The 13,433-nt window shown below is 35.9% G+C and overlaps 1 protein-coding gene and 1 long non-coding RNA gene across 2 annotated transcripts; both read right to left on the bottom strand.

The window, feature by feature from the left end:
* Nucleotides 1-804: 804 nt before the first annotated feature.
* On the bottom strand, nt 805-2,795 carry LOC113047078 (H-2 class II histocompatibility antigen, A-U alpha chain-like). Its single transcript, XM_026208342.1, has 4 exons — nt 2,670-2,795; nt 1,989-2,234; nt 1,525-1,809; nt 805-1,380 (listed from the first exon to the last, which is right to left on the bottom strand). Exons 1-4 carry the CDS (start codon nt 2,725-2,727, stop codon nt 1,199-1,201), a joined length of 771 nt encoding a protein of 256 aa, XP_026064127.1. The 5' UTR covers nt 2,728-2,795; the 3' UTR covers nt 805-1,198.
* A 1,001-nt stretch (nt 2,796-3,796) lies between these two features.
* On the bottom strand, nt 3,797-8,761 carry LOC113047087 (uncharacterized). Its single transcript, XR_003276201.1, has 3 exons — nt 8,582-8,761; nt 7,199-7,422; nt 3,797-5,661 (listed from the first exon to the last, which is right to left on the bottom strand). It is a non-coding gene; the product is annotated as an uncharacterized LOC113047087 (long non-coding RNA).
* Nucleotides 8,762-13,433: the final 4,672 nt, after the last annotated feature.

Raw genomic sequence — 13,433 nt, 5'->3', positions numbered from 1 at the left:
AAGATGCAAACAAAGAAAGTAGTAGTAAATAAAAAAGTTTATTTTTAAGTTTTCTATTAAATAATTGTATTTGCATTTAAAACTAGGCCTACCTTTTTATTTTTAATAAAATTATCACACATTATTATTTAGTTTATTCTTTTATTTATAAAAATTAATAAATAAAGTGCAATAATATTATAACTATTTTAAACCATAGTATTATAAATGTATATATGTATATATATATTTTTATGTATTATTATTATATAACATAATACATATAGTATTAGTATTTATTATTTATTGTGTATATTTAAATACAAACACATGCATGGAAATATTTGAGAAAAAATATGTTATGTTTATATATTAAATATACTTATAATATAAATTATATTAATATAAACATGTATAAATACATATAATTATGTAAAAATATATATACTGTATGTTTGTGTATTTATATAGACATATTATACACAGCACACACACATATACTAAATAAACAAAAACTTTTTTTGGATCCGATTAATGGTTAGACAGGACTAATTTATAAATATATATTAGATTATATATTAGATATTGATTATATATAGATATAGATATATCTGAAATATTAATGGAAGAGATTTAAAGATGCACAATGTAAAAAATATTTTGTACAAAATATGAAAAATTATTAGTATAAGTGCTTCATTATTAAGCAACAATGAGCTGTGCTTTCAATGACGACGCAAAAGTTTCAGCAAAGGATAAAAGCATTTTCAGGACCGAAAATCTAGTGCAGTAGCTAGATTAATAAAAAAATGTGACTCGACCATGTCGCACTAAATTTTTAATAACAAACTTGAGAAGACTCGTGCAGATTCCTTTACTAACCACTAGGGCAAAAAACTGACATAGTGCGGCAAAAAGAAACATTTCAATCCGTGACAAAAGCAATTACATGAAGTATGAAAGTAGCAAAAGCTTCTTGTTTAAGTCACTCAAAATCAAACAACGATTTATGTTACATTTGCAGTTCATCAGATAATCTGAGCAATAACGTGTAGATATAATTATGAACAGTGCTACACAGCGATAAAAGATTACATGAAATTATTTAATCAACTTTCGAGGTTCAACCAGATTGTTGCATTTATACATCTATCTATCTTCAACACCAGCATCACAGAAACATTGCATCATTGTATTCAGAATCCTCCAAAAGCTCTCTTTATCGGTAGGTCCACTGCTTGAAAAGTTTTTCTTTTTTAGCCGTGTCCTTGTTGTCAGTTGCAGCTCCTTTAATAAAGAAGAAGATTCCCGTGGCTGCTCCCAGCAGAGCCAAGGTGAACCCTGCTCCACAGAACACCGCCGGACCTAGACGGGCCGGGACCGCAGCCATCTCTGGGACACCTGTTGATCATTGGAAGAGGTGTGAATGTTACACTAGTCAGTGCTGTAATGCTGATGTCATTCGTCACATAATGATCATGTATATGGAAAACAACTGGAAATAGGAAGATTTAGTATCTTTTGATTTGATTTCGACTTATTTACCCCATATTTTGGTCTGCACTTGGCCCTGAAGGGCTCTGTGGTTCACCGTACAGCTGTAAATGTCTTTCTCTTTGGGAACAATATCCATAGAGGAGAAGATGTGGAAGGTGCCATCATCCCTCGGTCGGTACTGACTCGTACTAACTCCATTCTTCACGATGACATTGTTCTTGGTCCACGAGATGTTGACCGGCGGAGGAAAGAAGCCCGTAACGTGACAGACGAGGGAGTTCTGAACACCCAGCTGAACATCATTCTTCGTATAGATGGACGTCTCGGGGGGGTCTGGGAACACACGAAACAGAGTTGAACCTTGTAGGAGTGAATCTGAGCTCATTCAAAGACATCTATACACAGGAAAACCAGTCTTCTTCTCTTGATGACACTGAATGCATAATATGGAATTACTGAATGTAAAAAACTGAACATTAAGAAATATGTTACAGGAAAACTTCACATCATACCCATTTCCTCTGGAGGGCTCTTGTAAGCTTTAATGCATACAGCTAAGTTTTGCTGGCATGTTTCTTGTTCTGTAACGCTTAAATCATAAAATCCTGGAAAGAGCAAAGCATCTGCAAAATTTGGTAATGTATTTACTCCCATCTTTTGAATAAAGTCAGCATGCCATATCTCATCTCCATTAGATCCACACATGGATTCTTTTTCTGTCTCAGAACATCCATTAATTTTGAAATCCTTGTGTATAACTGAAATGGAACAAACATCAACAGACAAGAGATAAATTAGAAACATCCAGAAGCTGAGAGAAATAAAGGATGAACTGCAAATCATGCTTTTCTTACTTAGTATCTTTATCATGTTTTCCCCCTTGTTTTAAGCAAGAACTCACTTGTTTTTGACACAAGTGCTAAGTTTTTCATTGATTTACTACACACCAGTTCTTTGTAAATGCAAGGATGTCCTCTACAGCTGATTTTAACATCCACTTATAATGACCACTCGTAGTCAACTAGTCATAAACTGTTTGAATAGCAAGGTGATCAAAATACATCTCCAGAAGTAAACATATCACAGTGTATAAAAAGCTTACTCAAAGTATCAGCGTGCTTCATTAAATCATACATCCTTGTAGAGGCTTTTCACATTTAAAAAAATCTGTGGAAGTATTTTTCTATACTTACACTGAGCATCAGCTGAGAGACAAACAGCGAGGGTAAGAATGGCCAGATGCAGCTCCATCTTTACCGACAGACAGCAGTGGAACAACCAGAGACACAGACATTGTGAGGTGAATGAGAGTGGGCAGGAAACCCTCCCTGTCAGTTCAGTTCCGGTTTCAGATGCTCACTCTCCACTCAGGATTTGGCCCTCGCTGTGACACTGCTGTATCCAGAAACAAACTGTTCCAGCTCTCAGGCTACAGTCATAAGACTCATCTGGTCCTGTCAGGACCACTATCATCACCAATGAATTTAAACAATGGAAACAAACACTTGCGACCCGTACTATGAACTCCTAACTACTGCACTGTCTCACAGTTTGACAGGTATATTATTGGAAAGCGTCATGTGCTGTTGTGAATAATTAAGAGCAGTGTATTTTCATAGGATAAGAAAACTCAGTCTCATAAATAATTATGAGACACCGACACTTCATTAATATACTATAGTCCATTGCAACGTCACAATCTGTGACATCGTGAACAAACAGAGAAGATTTTAAACCCGGAAAACTAAAATAGCGGAAAAATGCTCAAAATTACTTTATCATTTATTTAATAAAGAAATATGAATTGTACCTTCAGCTTTATTATTTCACTAGTACCGGACAGAGACTGAGACGGTGCCGATGCATGTTATGCTAAACTAAAGACCAATAAATTCATTAAACAATTATTATTGTTTGGGATTTAAGACAAGCCTGGGGCTGTCCGTAATTTAAGAAGTTATTTACGATGATTTTTAGATTAGATTAGATTAGATTAGATTCAACTTTATTGTCATTATGCAGAGTACAAGTACAGAGCTAATGAAATGCAGTTAGCATCTAACCAGAAGTGCAAGAATATAGTGTTTTATATACATAAAAGTGCAGAGTAAGTAAAGCTATGATATACAGAATGTACAGTGGAGTTGCTATATACAATATTGATCAGAGTATATACAGAATATAAATATGAATGCAATGTAGATATTGTATGTACATTATGAACAGAGCAATGAAGGATTATATATACATTATGAATAGCAGGAACGTGAGAACAGTGGTAATAAATACAGTTGAATGAGTGTGCAAAGTATTGTTGAACAATCTATTATATGCAAAATAACAGCAGTGTAATGATTTTTAAGAAGATTATATTCAAGAATTTAAATTCTTCTTAGGTTTTGTCTTAAGAACAATCTTAAGAAAAAAGATAAGAACATAGCGAGATATTTAAGGGATAAAGTTGGATGTCCTCCAGTGGTGGAAAAGACAATGTCAAGAATTTGCGAGATTAAGCAAAGTAACACGCCATGTACTTTTCATTACAGCTTCCAGTGCACCATCCGAGAGGGCTTTCAGTATTTGTGGTCACATACTGCAGCAGAGACGGATTAACATGAAGCCCTCGTCAGTGAACCAAATGTTGTATTATTAAATTGTATTTTTTCTTCTGTAAAGTTTGGCATGTCACCATGGCTTATCTATTTACAATTAGTAGACAGGAGTCTATTACATGCAAAAGAAAATATTAATGATATAATATAGGGTTATAAATAAGGATTCACAACAGAGATGGCTGCTGTGATATGCTCAGATTCTTTCTCAGCATTATAAAGTCGAATTAGTGGAAGATCCTCAAGACAACATATTCTATATGAAACTGTTTTGTATAAGATAAAAATTCTGTGCAAGTTAAATTCATGGGGAAGCAATATGTGTTTCATGTGTACATGTGGGAGTAGACTGAAATGAGAAAGTGGATCGTCTAGTAAAGGAGACGTAATCTTCTATAGAACTGAATATTCCACTGTATAAAGAAGTTAAGGCTATAATTAGAACAGCTATAAAAGGCAAATGGCAAGTACAATGGAATGAAGAGGAAAGGGGAAGACATCTTCAGATTCAAAATAAAATTGGTGATGAAAGAGGAAGTTGTGGCACTAGAAGAGAAGACACAATCATTAGCAGACTTTGACTTGGGCATACAGCTCTTAAATTATTCCCTGTATAAAATGAACAAACACGAGTCTGGGAATTGCAGTCTATGTGGATTAGCAGAAACTGTAGAACATCTATTAGTATATTGCACTGCTTATCAAAATGAAAGGATAATACTGGTGAAAGTGTTAAAAGAAATGGGGATAGGAAATATTATGCTGAATAATGACTTGGAAGTTATAGAGTATATAAAGTATTATTAAAATATTTAAGAAAGATTCACCTGTTTAAGAAGAATTGGAGGCCAGTTTATTATTTCTGGTGCTTTCCATAAGTTTTTTTTTTTACTTTCTCTTTCTCTCAGCTTAGTTTTTCTTCCCGTTTCATCAGTGAATTACTCTCCAGCTCAGTAGGTGACGGGAATGCACCTTTTTGTTTGTTTGCCAACCGCAATAAAAAGCTAGAAGCAGAAGAAGAAGTGTGGGTAAGGAGAGGCGAGCTATTCTGATACTCTGGTTAAAAGATCTGTTCCTCCTTAATGTGTTTTGTGAAAAAAAGAATATCTATTTTGAGCAAAAATAGCCATTTTACATAAGTTGAGCACGAATTAGTTCATGTGAATGTGTGTGCAAACTTTGTAGCTAAAATATCCCTTTCAACTGTTTGTTTTGAGAGAGAAGGCCACACTTTTTTTCAAACAGTTTTATTTATTCACAGTTTTGTTAAGACTTTTGTATCCGGCCAAGATAATGAAACCATCTGCGATTGAATAACTAGTGGAAACCTCCCCTCGCCCTAGGTGTGTCGTACCTGCTCGTTATGTGTGAGTCAGAACTGTTTGCTCCTGCTGACATTCCCACATTTACTTACACGGGAGGAACTTCTTGGACTCCATCTGGCTGAATGCTTTTTTCCCATTCACGCTCTTCCAGTTGATCCTCCTCCCAACGTCATCATGGACATGTGGGAAAGGATGTTCCAGGTGACACGTTTTGTGTCATGGCCCCCAACAGTTGCAAGGGAAGAAATCTAAAAATGTAACAAAAATCCTGACATTGTGACATTGGCGCTCCGATTCACTGATTCGATTCATAAAGCTCCGAAGCAGTGTTTTGAAATCGGCCCATCACTATATTGTAGGAAAGTTGTAGTTTTGTTTTTTTGGCGCACAAAAAGTGTACTTGCTGCTTTATAATATTTCGATTGAACCACTGAACTCACATGAACTGTTTTAAATATGTTTTTAGTACCATTATAGATCTTGAGAGAGGAAATGTCATTTCTTTGAATGAAGGCCTCACTGAGCCATCTGATTTGAAATAAATATCTTAATTTGTGTTCGAAGATGAACCAAGGTCTTACGGGTGTAGAACGACATCAGGGGGATAAATGAATGACATTTTCATTTTTGGCTGAACTAACACTTTAACAAAGGGAAAAATTTCCCCTGTGCCATATATTTGATGTTTAGCGTATATAACTGCTTTGGGAAAACTGCATTCAAAAATATATCTGGTACAGTTTGCCCAAATTGCTTAATGGGACCAACAGGTAGTGTAACCTTAAGGCTTGTGCACACCAGGGCGATTATTGCGCACATTTCTCCCCAATGTTTAATGCCTCATGACTAAACAAAGGGTGCTTTTGTGAGTATGCACACCAACACGCAGAACAGCAGGCTTAAGTTTCTGCTGAAGTTACAATAAAACACGAATTGGTGACGCTCAAGCACAAAACGGTCTTGCCGAGCACACGTTGATACCTATTAAGACAACAATGAAGAGAAATCAGTCGATAGAATACCCCATGTTGTCCTCTTCTCTTAACTACGGGATGTATCCAATATCTGCACCTTTTCTGTCGTCTTTCGTCATTCAACAGATTAATAAATTCTTCATCGCTGGAGCTCCTTGTCAGCAGACAGGTATATAGTGCAGGCTGTAAAGTGTAAAGATGTGCATTGCCACCTTGTGTACCAGGGTATTTCTATTTTTCAAAAAGCTCCTCTACTGTCAGGGAGTGAATTTGTATGTTCACTTGGCACATCGCCAGTGAAAATTGCTTGGGCATGAACACAAAGATGCACTGAAAAACGTTATGAAATATGCTTGCGATAAGCTTACTTGATAACCGTCCTGGTGTGCACGAGGCTTTAGGCTTTGTGCCAAAATTATGGTTTGCTCCATTTGTCACTACAACTTTAAATCAGACCCATAAGTAGGGTAACATTTGCACTACACTACTGTGTAATGCTAAGAGAGAGGTGATGGCTATCCAGGTTCATTTAAGAGCAAACCTAAAACAGCTCAATGTACAGCACAAGTTATTTAATAGACATAATATGACTTTCTGATCGTCTGAAAGATCATTAAACATTTCTAAAATGGCTGATAAAAATTTATCACATAAGAAATAATTAACACAGCATGCATTTTTCACTCCCTAAGATTAGCATGCACTGTAAAAAAAAAAATATATATATATATATATATAAATGCTAGAATGTAATGTAGATTTTCAGTGTAATGAGATAGAGTTAAATGAGAAAGAATTTAAAATCACTCACCACACTCAACTTTATATGATTATTATTTGTGGGATTTCTGAGCCACTCCTCAAAATTCTCCACTTCCTCCATTGATGTTAATGGAAAATCCACTGGGTTGTCAGGCATTTCCATGTCTTAGGCTGCCGGGTTCAACTTGCTCGAAATATAATTTACTTTAGCAATTATTTGCTCCTGCTGGTGTTTTATTAATTCCAATAAACTCATAATGTGGACTTCTGCAGCTATAAAAAAAAAAAAAAAACTCATTAAGGCATACTTTCCCCTTAACAGATAGAAAGAGAAATGTATAATTAAAAAAATAATAATAATTAATAAGAGGCCTCTTGAGGAAGTTCAAATGTGCTGTCTAACACACGGGAATGAACGTCATTGGTCCTTAAGGGAAGCTCAAGCATGCTGCGCAACATGAGAATGAACCTCATTGGTTCTTGCTGAAGCTCAAACGTGATGCGTAACATGAGAATGAACCTCATTGGTTCTTGCTGAAGCTCAGAAGTGATGCGTAACATGAGAATGAACCTCATTGGTTCTTGCTGAAGCTCAAACGTGATGCGTAACATGAGAATGAACCTCATTGGTTCTTGCTGAAGCTCAAACGTGATGCGTAACATGAGAATGAACCTCATTGGTTCTTGCTGAAGCTCAAATGTGATGCGTAACATGAGAATGAACCTCATTGGTTCTTGCTGAAGCTCAAACATGCTTCGTAACACGAGAATGAAATCCATTGAGATTTTCTACTCAAATAAAAGTATCATTCAGCCAGTCTGTGTTCCTTCACAATTTATCTTCTCAACGATGAACTGTAATAAATCCAAACATTGATTTCCACTATATTGTTTGCGATTGTGGTTGCTGAATAAATGGGTTTATATAAAGTATTTTTTTGCTCTTATTTTATATATTGCTGTTATGATTTATATCATTTAAATGTATTAATTTAATTTTCTGTATACATTTTTGCAGTATGTGTCTTGTTTTACCAGTTTTGGTAATGTAGAGTGTTAATAGCCTATAATAAATCAGCACACTAGATGAGGTAAAATAAACCATGGGTACAATTCAACATTCTCTTGATATGTGCTTTTATGTGAAAGTGCAATTATTCTGATGAAATGTAAAAAGAATTATCAAATTATAATTATAATTTTGAGCTAAGTAATTGTGACTATTTTTTTGCTCAAACGTTTTCATTGACTACAACTAGATTAAAATGCCCTGACGTTTAGTCAGCTAAAAATGACTTAACCAAAATAGGATAAGGTTGACTAAATATGATAAAAGCTAAACATTTAATTTGACAGGACAAAGACTACAATTAAAAAATAGTTGACAAAATAAACACTATTTGAGTCTTATATCGGATGAGGTATTGCTCACCAGAGCAGGCGATACTGTCTGATCCACTTCTTCCCCCCGTCAGGTTGGTCTGTAGACCTTTCTTGTAGAAGGGTTTTGCTTTTCTGCTGGTGTCTGTGCACAGTGAGCTGGTGAAGTGAGTGTAGGAGGAGCAGCTGTGCCGCTTTTTGGGATAAAAGGTGGTGCTGATATAACAGGAGCTGGTGGTTCGGTTAAGACTTTGGCTGGACCCCTGGCTCTCTTTTTATGAGGATGACTTTCCTCCTCACTGTCATAACAGTTTGATGATAAATAGTATATGAACACATTACAAAAGGGCACAGCTTGCCATTTACAAACTTAATCTCATGCAATCAATGTCTTGCATTTGAATAAGTGACCATACAATGTCATCTCACTTAATAGGAGATAGAAGCGTGATGAAAGTAAGGGGAATTATCACAGGAAAGGCATTAAGATTAAGACACAGGTGATGAGTGGCAGATGTGTGAGAGGGGAAGCATACTGTTTTTGACTGACCGTATACAGAATAAGAAATATATATAAAAAACAACAAAAAGAACAGCATTGCTTCATATTCAGCAGGATTTACACCAGTGTCACATTTTAAACTTTGTTTTTTGTAGTTCTCACCTGTCCCAGAGCATTACCCCATAAGCACCATCACACTCACTAATGCATACAGTATTCATCAACGTGTAATTGACAGCATTATGAAAGATGAAAGTGTTATCAACATTTCAATTTATTATAAGAAACACAAGATGCCAATGACATTTCCAGCTGGAGAGACTCGACTGATAATCATCAACTAACTCAACTAACCAGTCAAGAGCTACATTTAGTCTTAGATGTTATATGAATATGGTCCCTGAAGCATAGGTTTTATTATCTGACAATAATAATAAATAAATAAACATTATAGGCACAAATACAAATGTACTTTTAGAAATTGTTTTTGAAAAAAATGGTGTTATTGTTTTGGCAAGTTTAAATTAAAACATCTATGAAAACTTGTGTGTTATTCCTTTAACATTTTAGTAGATATTTTTTTAAGTATATTTTACTGTGCAATTTCTTACATAATTTTTTAGACCAAACTTTTAATTTGGTGGGTTGTAGACATTTGTAGTGGTGGGTTGTAGTTTCTGTGTTTTTTAATAAACTATTATTATTTTTAGCTATTAGGCCCACTTGAAGTATAGCACACTCTACTGTGCAATAGTACTATATTTCTGTTTAAATTTCTTCAAGTTATACAGAAATTTTATTTTGACAGGTTTTCGTAAAGACATTGCGGTTTCTGTCTGAATACGAATAAATGAAGATAGTTTTATCAAATGTAACGGTGAAATCCTCTCCTAGCGCGCTGGCGTGCACATGCGTACATCATGCGTCAATAAAGTGAAGAGTTGAAAACACCTCTAGTGTTTCAGTGTGTGTGTGTGTGTGTGTGTAGTAATAGTAGAAGAGCACACATTGAGTACTCATTCCCAGAGACGTCTATAACAACACCTTTAATATTCACAGACACTAGTCCAGATCTGATTAAATGTACAGCCCTTCTTTTAATTTGTTCATTCAAAAATGGCCGAATTCTGTGACGTTCTGCTTTATACAGCAAATCCCATTTGTGACTGAATTCCGCGATTCAATCCGTGTCACTTTGCAAACACAGACGGCATGAATTTATGAATGAAAGTGTGAAAGTTATGACACAAAACGAAGTTTTTACATATCCTCATGCTTTTTAAAACTGGGTAACTTATCACTTAAGAGACTACACCACTGTAACGTTAGTTATTTATCATCTCAAAGTTAGTGCTTTTAATAAAGCTTAATTTCTTGACAGATAATCCATTTTTACCTCTTTCCTCCTGTGTCTCCTCGCGACTCCTGGTCGCACTTTTTTTTTGTTTTTAGTCTTTTGTCTATAGTCTTTTGTCGTCCTCTCGTGCTGCTGCATTTACGGCAGTCGGACATCGGAGATTCGCGAGCGTAAATTTTCAAATTGTCCGTAACTTTTAATCCGTTGCTGCCAACTGGGGTGGCTGCAGGGGTGACAAGGCTTTCTTTTAGGGTGGCATTTGCCACCCCATGCCAACCCGGTAGGTCCGCCCCTGTGTATATACTTACATTGGCTTTGGCCTTCCCTTTGGTTTAATCTCTTCCTCTTACTCTTCAGACTGTAGATCTGATGTGTTACACATCAGAGATTTCTTTAAGAGTTGTTGTGCCTCAAAGTAGTCATCTTAAAATTAAAGATATGTGTTAAACTTCAGTAGTTTCAAATAATCAGAGCAAAAAAGAGCAATTATACACAATAGAACAGCATGAGACCGATTAAAAGGATTTTTTTTCTTCAATTACATAAGGGCAAAATGTTTTGATATTTGCTTACAATAGTCATTTTGATTTAAAAATAATAATAATTAGCATACCACATTTTTTAATAACTCTGACATCATATGTTTTCCAGTCAGGTCCAGGCTCCTCCGAATTTTTCAATGCCCTGTTTACTCTTTCATCATTTCTGTAGTTTGGCCAATAGACAACTCCATCTCTGCACCACGTTTGTGGCACCACTGCTACCGTTTGGTTGATCATGAACTCGATTAAGTGGAACATCCTTAATCGAGAAGGAAAAAAACAAACAGCAACACAGAAATATAACTTTTTTGTTTCAAGAAGTTCTGAAACAATTGTTATTAATCAAATTACAGTTTAAATGTGGCCTTATTAAGCTCAACTGAATCATCAATTAACTGTCAACTTGCTGCGAAGTTACTTTGAAACCATCTGTACCGTATGAATAAAAATGACTTACAATTGTTATCCAGATTCAGACTGCAGTTTTTGTGGTGATTCATGGTGTTGTCTTTTGTCACCCTGCCTGATCCTAATTTTGCATAAACATCTGTCCAGTCAAAACTAATGTGCAACCGCATCAAATCTTACTGCTAATTTATGAACACAACTAAAGAGCTACAACTAAAACTACCATCAATACTACCACCATCATTCTCCCCAGGAAAAAATGACAAGCTAAAAATGGCTTCATCCTTTGCATTTTAACTGCCAATTATAAAAAAAGCTGATAACCCTCTGTAACCTTAAAGATTTAGTTCACCCAAAAATGAAAACAACATGGGGGTGAGTAAAGTAATTTTTTTTTCTCACAGCACGAGACATTCATAAAATGTATGGAATAAGGGTATAGCCACAAAACCATCCATATGAGGTAAAGCACACATTTCTGGACAAGCTCTGAAGCTTTAACACACTTGAGTATATCTGATGTTTGTGAAATGATATGGATATTCATATATTCATAATTGAATGGGTAAGTGAAGGACAAAGACTTCTGTGAAAATTCTTTGTAAATTCACACACTGTTATGTATAATGCAAATCTCATTTCCAATTACAAACACGTTATCCCCGGTTGAAACTTTAACTGTCCACTCGTCACATGCCATCTCACCAAACTGTGCTTTCACTGACAGTCCATCTACAAGTGGCCCAACAAAATGCTGTTTTTAAAAGAGGCACCATTTAAAGGAGTGTCAGTAATTCTCATCTCTGACAATCGACGAATAATTTGGGCAAGGGGAAAGTCTGGTTTTATAACAAGCCTTTTTAGCTTGTTCAGGTAACTTTCATAGGGAAATGCAGAAAATGCGTCAAGACAACCATGTCGTTGTACTTCATCTGCTAGATGAACCAAAGAATGTACATTATAAACAAGTTGATCTTTGCCATATATTTCACCAAAGTGAGAAACAAAAGCAAAAGCAAGGTGTGAGCATACTGTGTGTGGCAGGACAGTCTAGGACTTACTAAAATAGCAATACCAGAGAAGAGTAGCATGAAATTGCTGTACATATTTCGGTCCAGAAAGGTACCTAACACTACAGGTCCGGTGTACAGCAGAAACTGCCTAAATTCAGTTGCCTTCCAGCGATGTAACTCCCTCAGCGATCTGGGCTTTTGGGCAAACTCCACAGGAATATAGGAACGCATTTCTACTAGTTTAGCAGACATTCTTTCTGCTATGTTTGCAGGTACTCTGAATATTCAGATGACCCCTGAGCCAAATATTCAACAAGCGCCTAACCACACCTAAACAAACCAAATGCATATAATCAAGAGGGAATTGTGAAACCATGCCAACACTACTGCCATGAAATGGATGTGGCCCCTCATGATGATGACTCTCATCCACCATATTTTCAAAAGAATCATCGGGAGTCCAACCCTCTAACCATTAGGCCACGACTTCCCCAGAATCATCTGTCCTTAGAGCATAGTCTGTATATGTCATGAATCTGTTAATGTATTTTCCAGGCTGAGAATATTTATCACAACCATAGTAGCCATTGTGGTTCTTTGTGTTTTTAACAAAGGACCTGGCTGGTGTGTCACAAATCACTGTGTCCAGTTCGAGCTTCAATATCTTACCCTCCATTTCAAAACCTTTCTCAAGCTGTTGTAACTCAACAACAAAATCTCCAAGAAACTCTTTTGCTGAGCTTGGTTTCTTTGGTCCACAGAACAAACCTATCACTACTTTTTCTTTCATGGGAACACTCAGTAGCAGACCAAGGATGGGCCACAGTTGCAGACTAGAGCTCTTCCAGACTCAGACAAACTTTTGTAATGTGTTCTTTTATCTTTTGTTTGTGCTCAATTAGTGCTGATTTGTGCCATTGAAATAAACATCATATATATTCCCACTTCTTAGAAATATCAAACATAATTCAGGGCAGTGACGTCACTCTCCACCCCATGCCGTCCAAATCTTTCTAAACTAGTGCCATTCAGTGTTGAAGCTGCTTTTCCTGGGATTGCTGGGAAGGTCTAATGAAAGCATA

The sequence above is a fragment of the Carassius auratus genome, chromosome 28 (assembly GCF_003368295.1).
Source record: "Carassius auratus strain Wakin chromosome 28, ASM336829v1, whole genome shotgun sequence".
Lineage (NCBI taxonomy): Eukaryota > Metazoa > Chordata > Actinopteri > Cypriniformes > Cyprinidae > Carassius > Carassius auratus.
Note: the sequence above shows the minus strand (reverse complement) of the source record. Positions and strands in the feature narration are given on the sequence as shown.

Bases quoted from the DNA above. Each gene is read 5' to 3' on its own strand.
- LOC113047078 (XM_026208342.1), bottom strand. From the start codon at position 2,727: ATGGAGCTGCATCTGGCCATTCTTACCCTCGCTGTTTGTCTCTCAGCT. The intron at 2,235-2,669 runs GTAAGTATAGAA...GTTCCATTTCAG, and splicing joins TCTCTCAGCTGATGCTCAGT to TTATACACAAGGATTTCAAA. The intron at 1,381-1,524 runs GTAAATAAGTCG...AATGATCAACAG, and splicing joins AGTGCAGACCAAAATATGGG to GTGTCCCAGAGATGGCTGCG.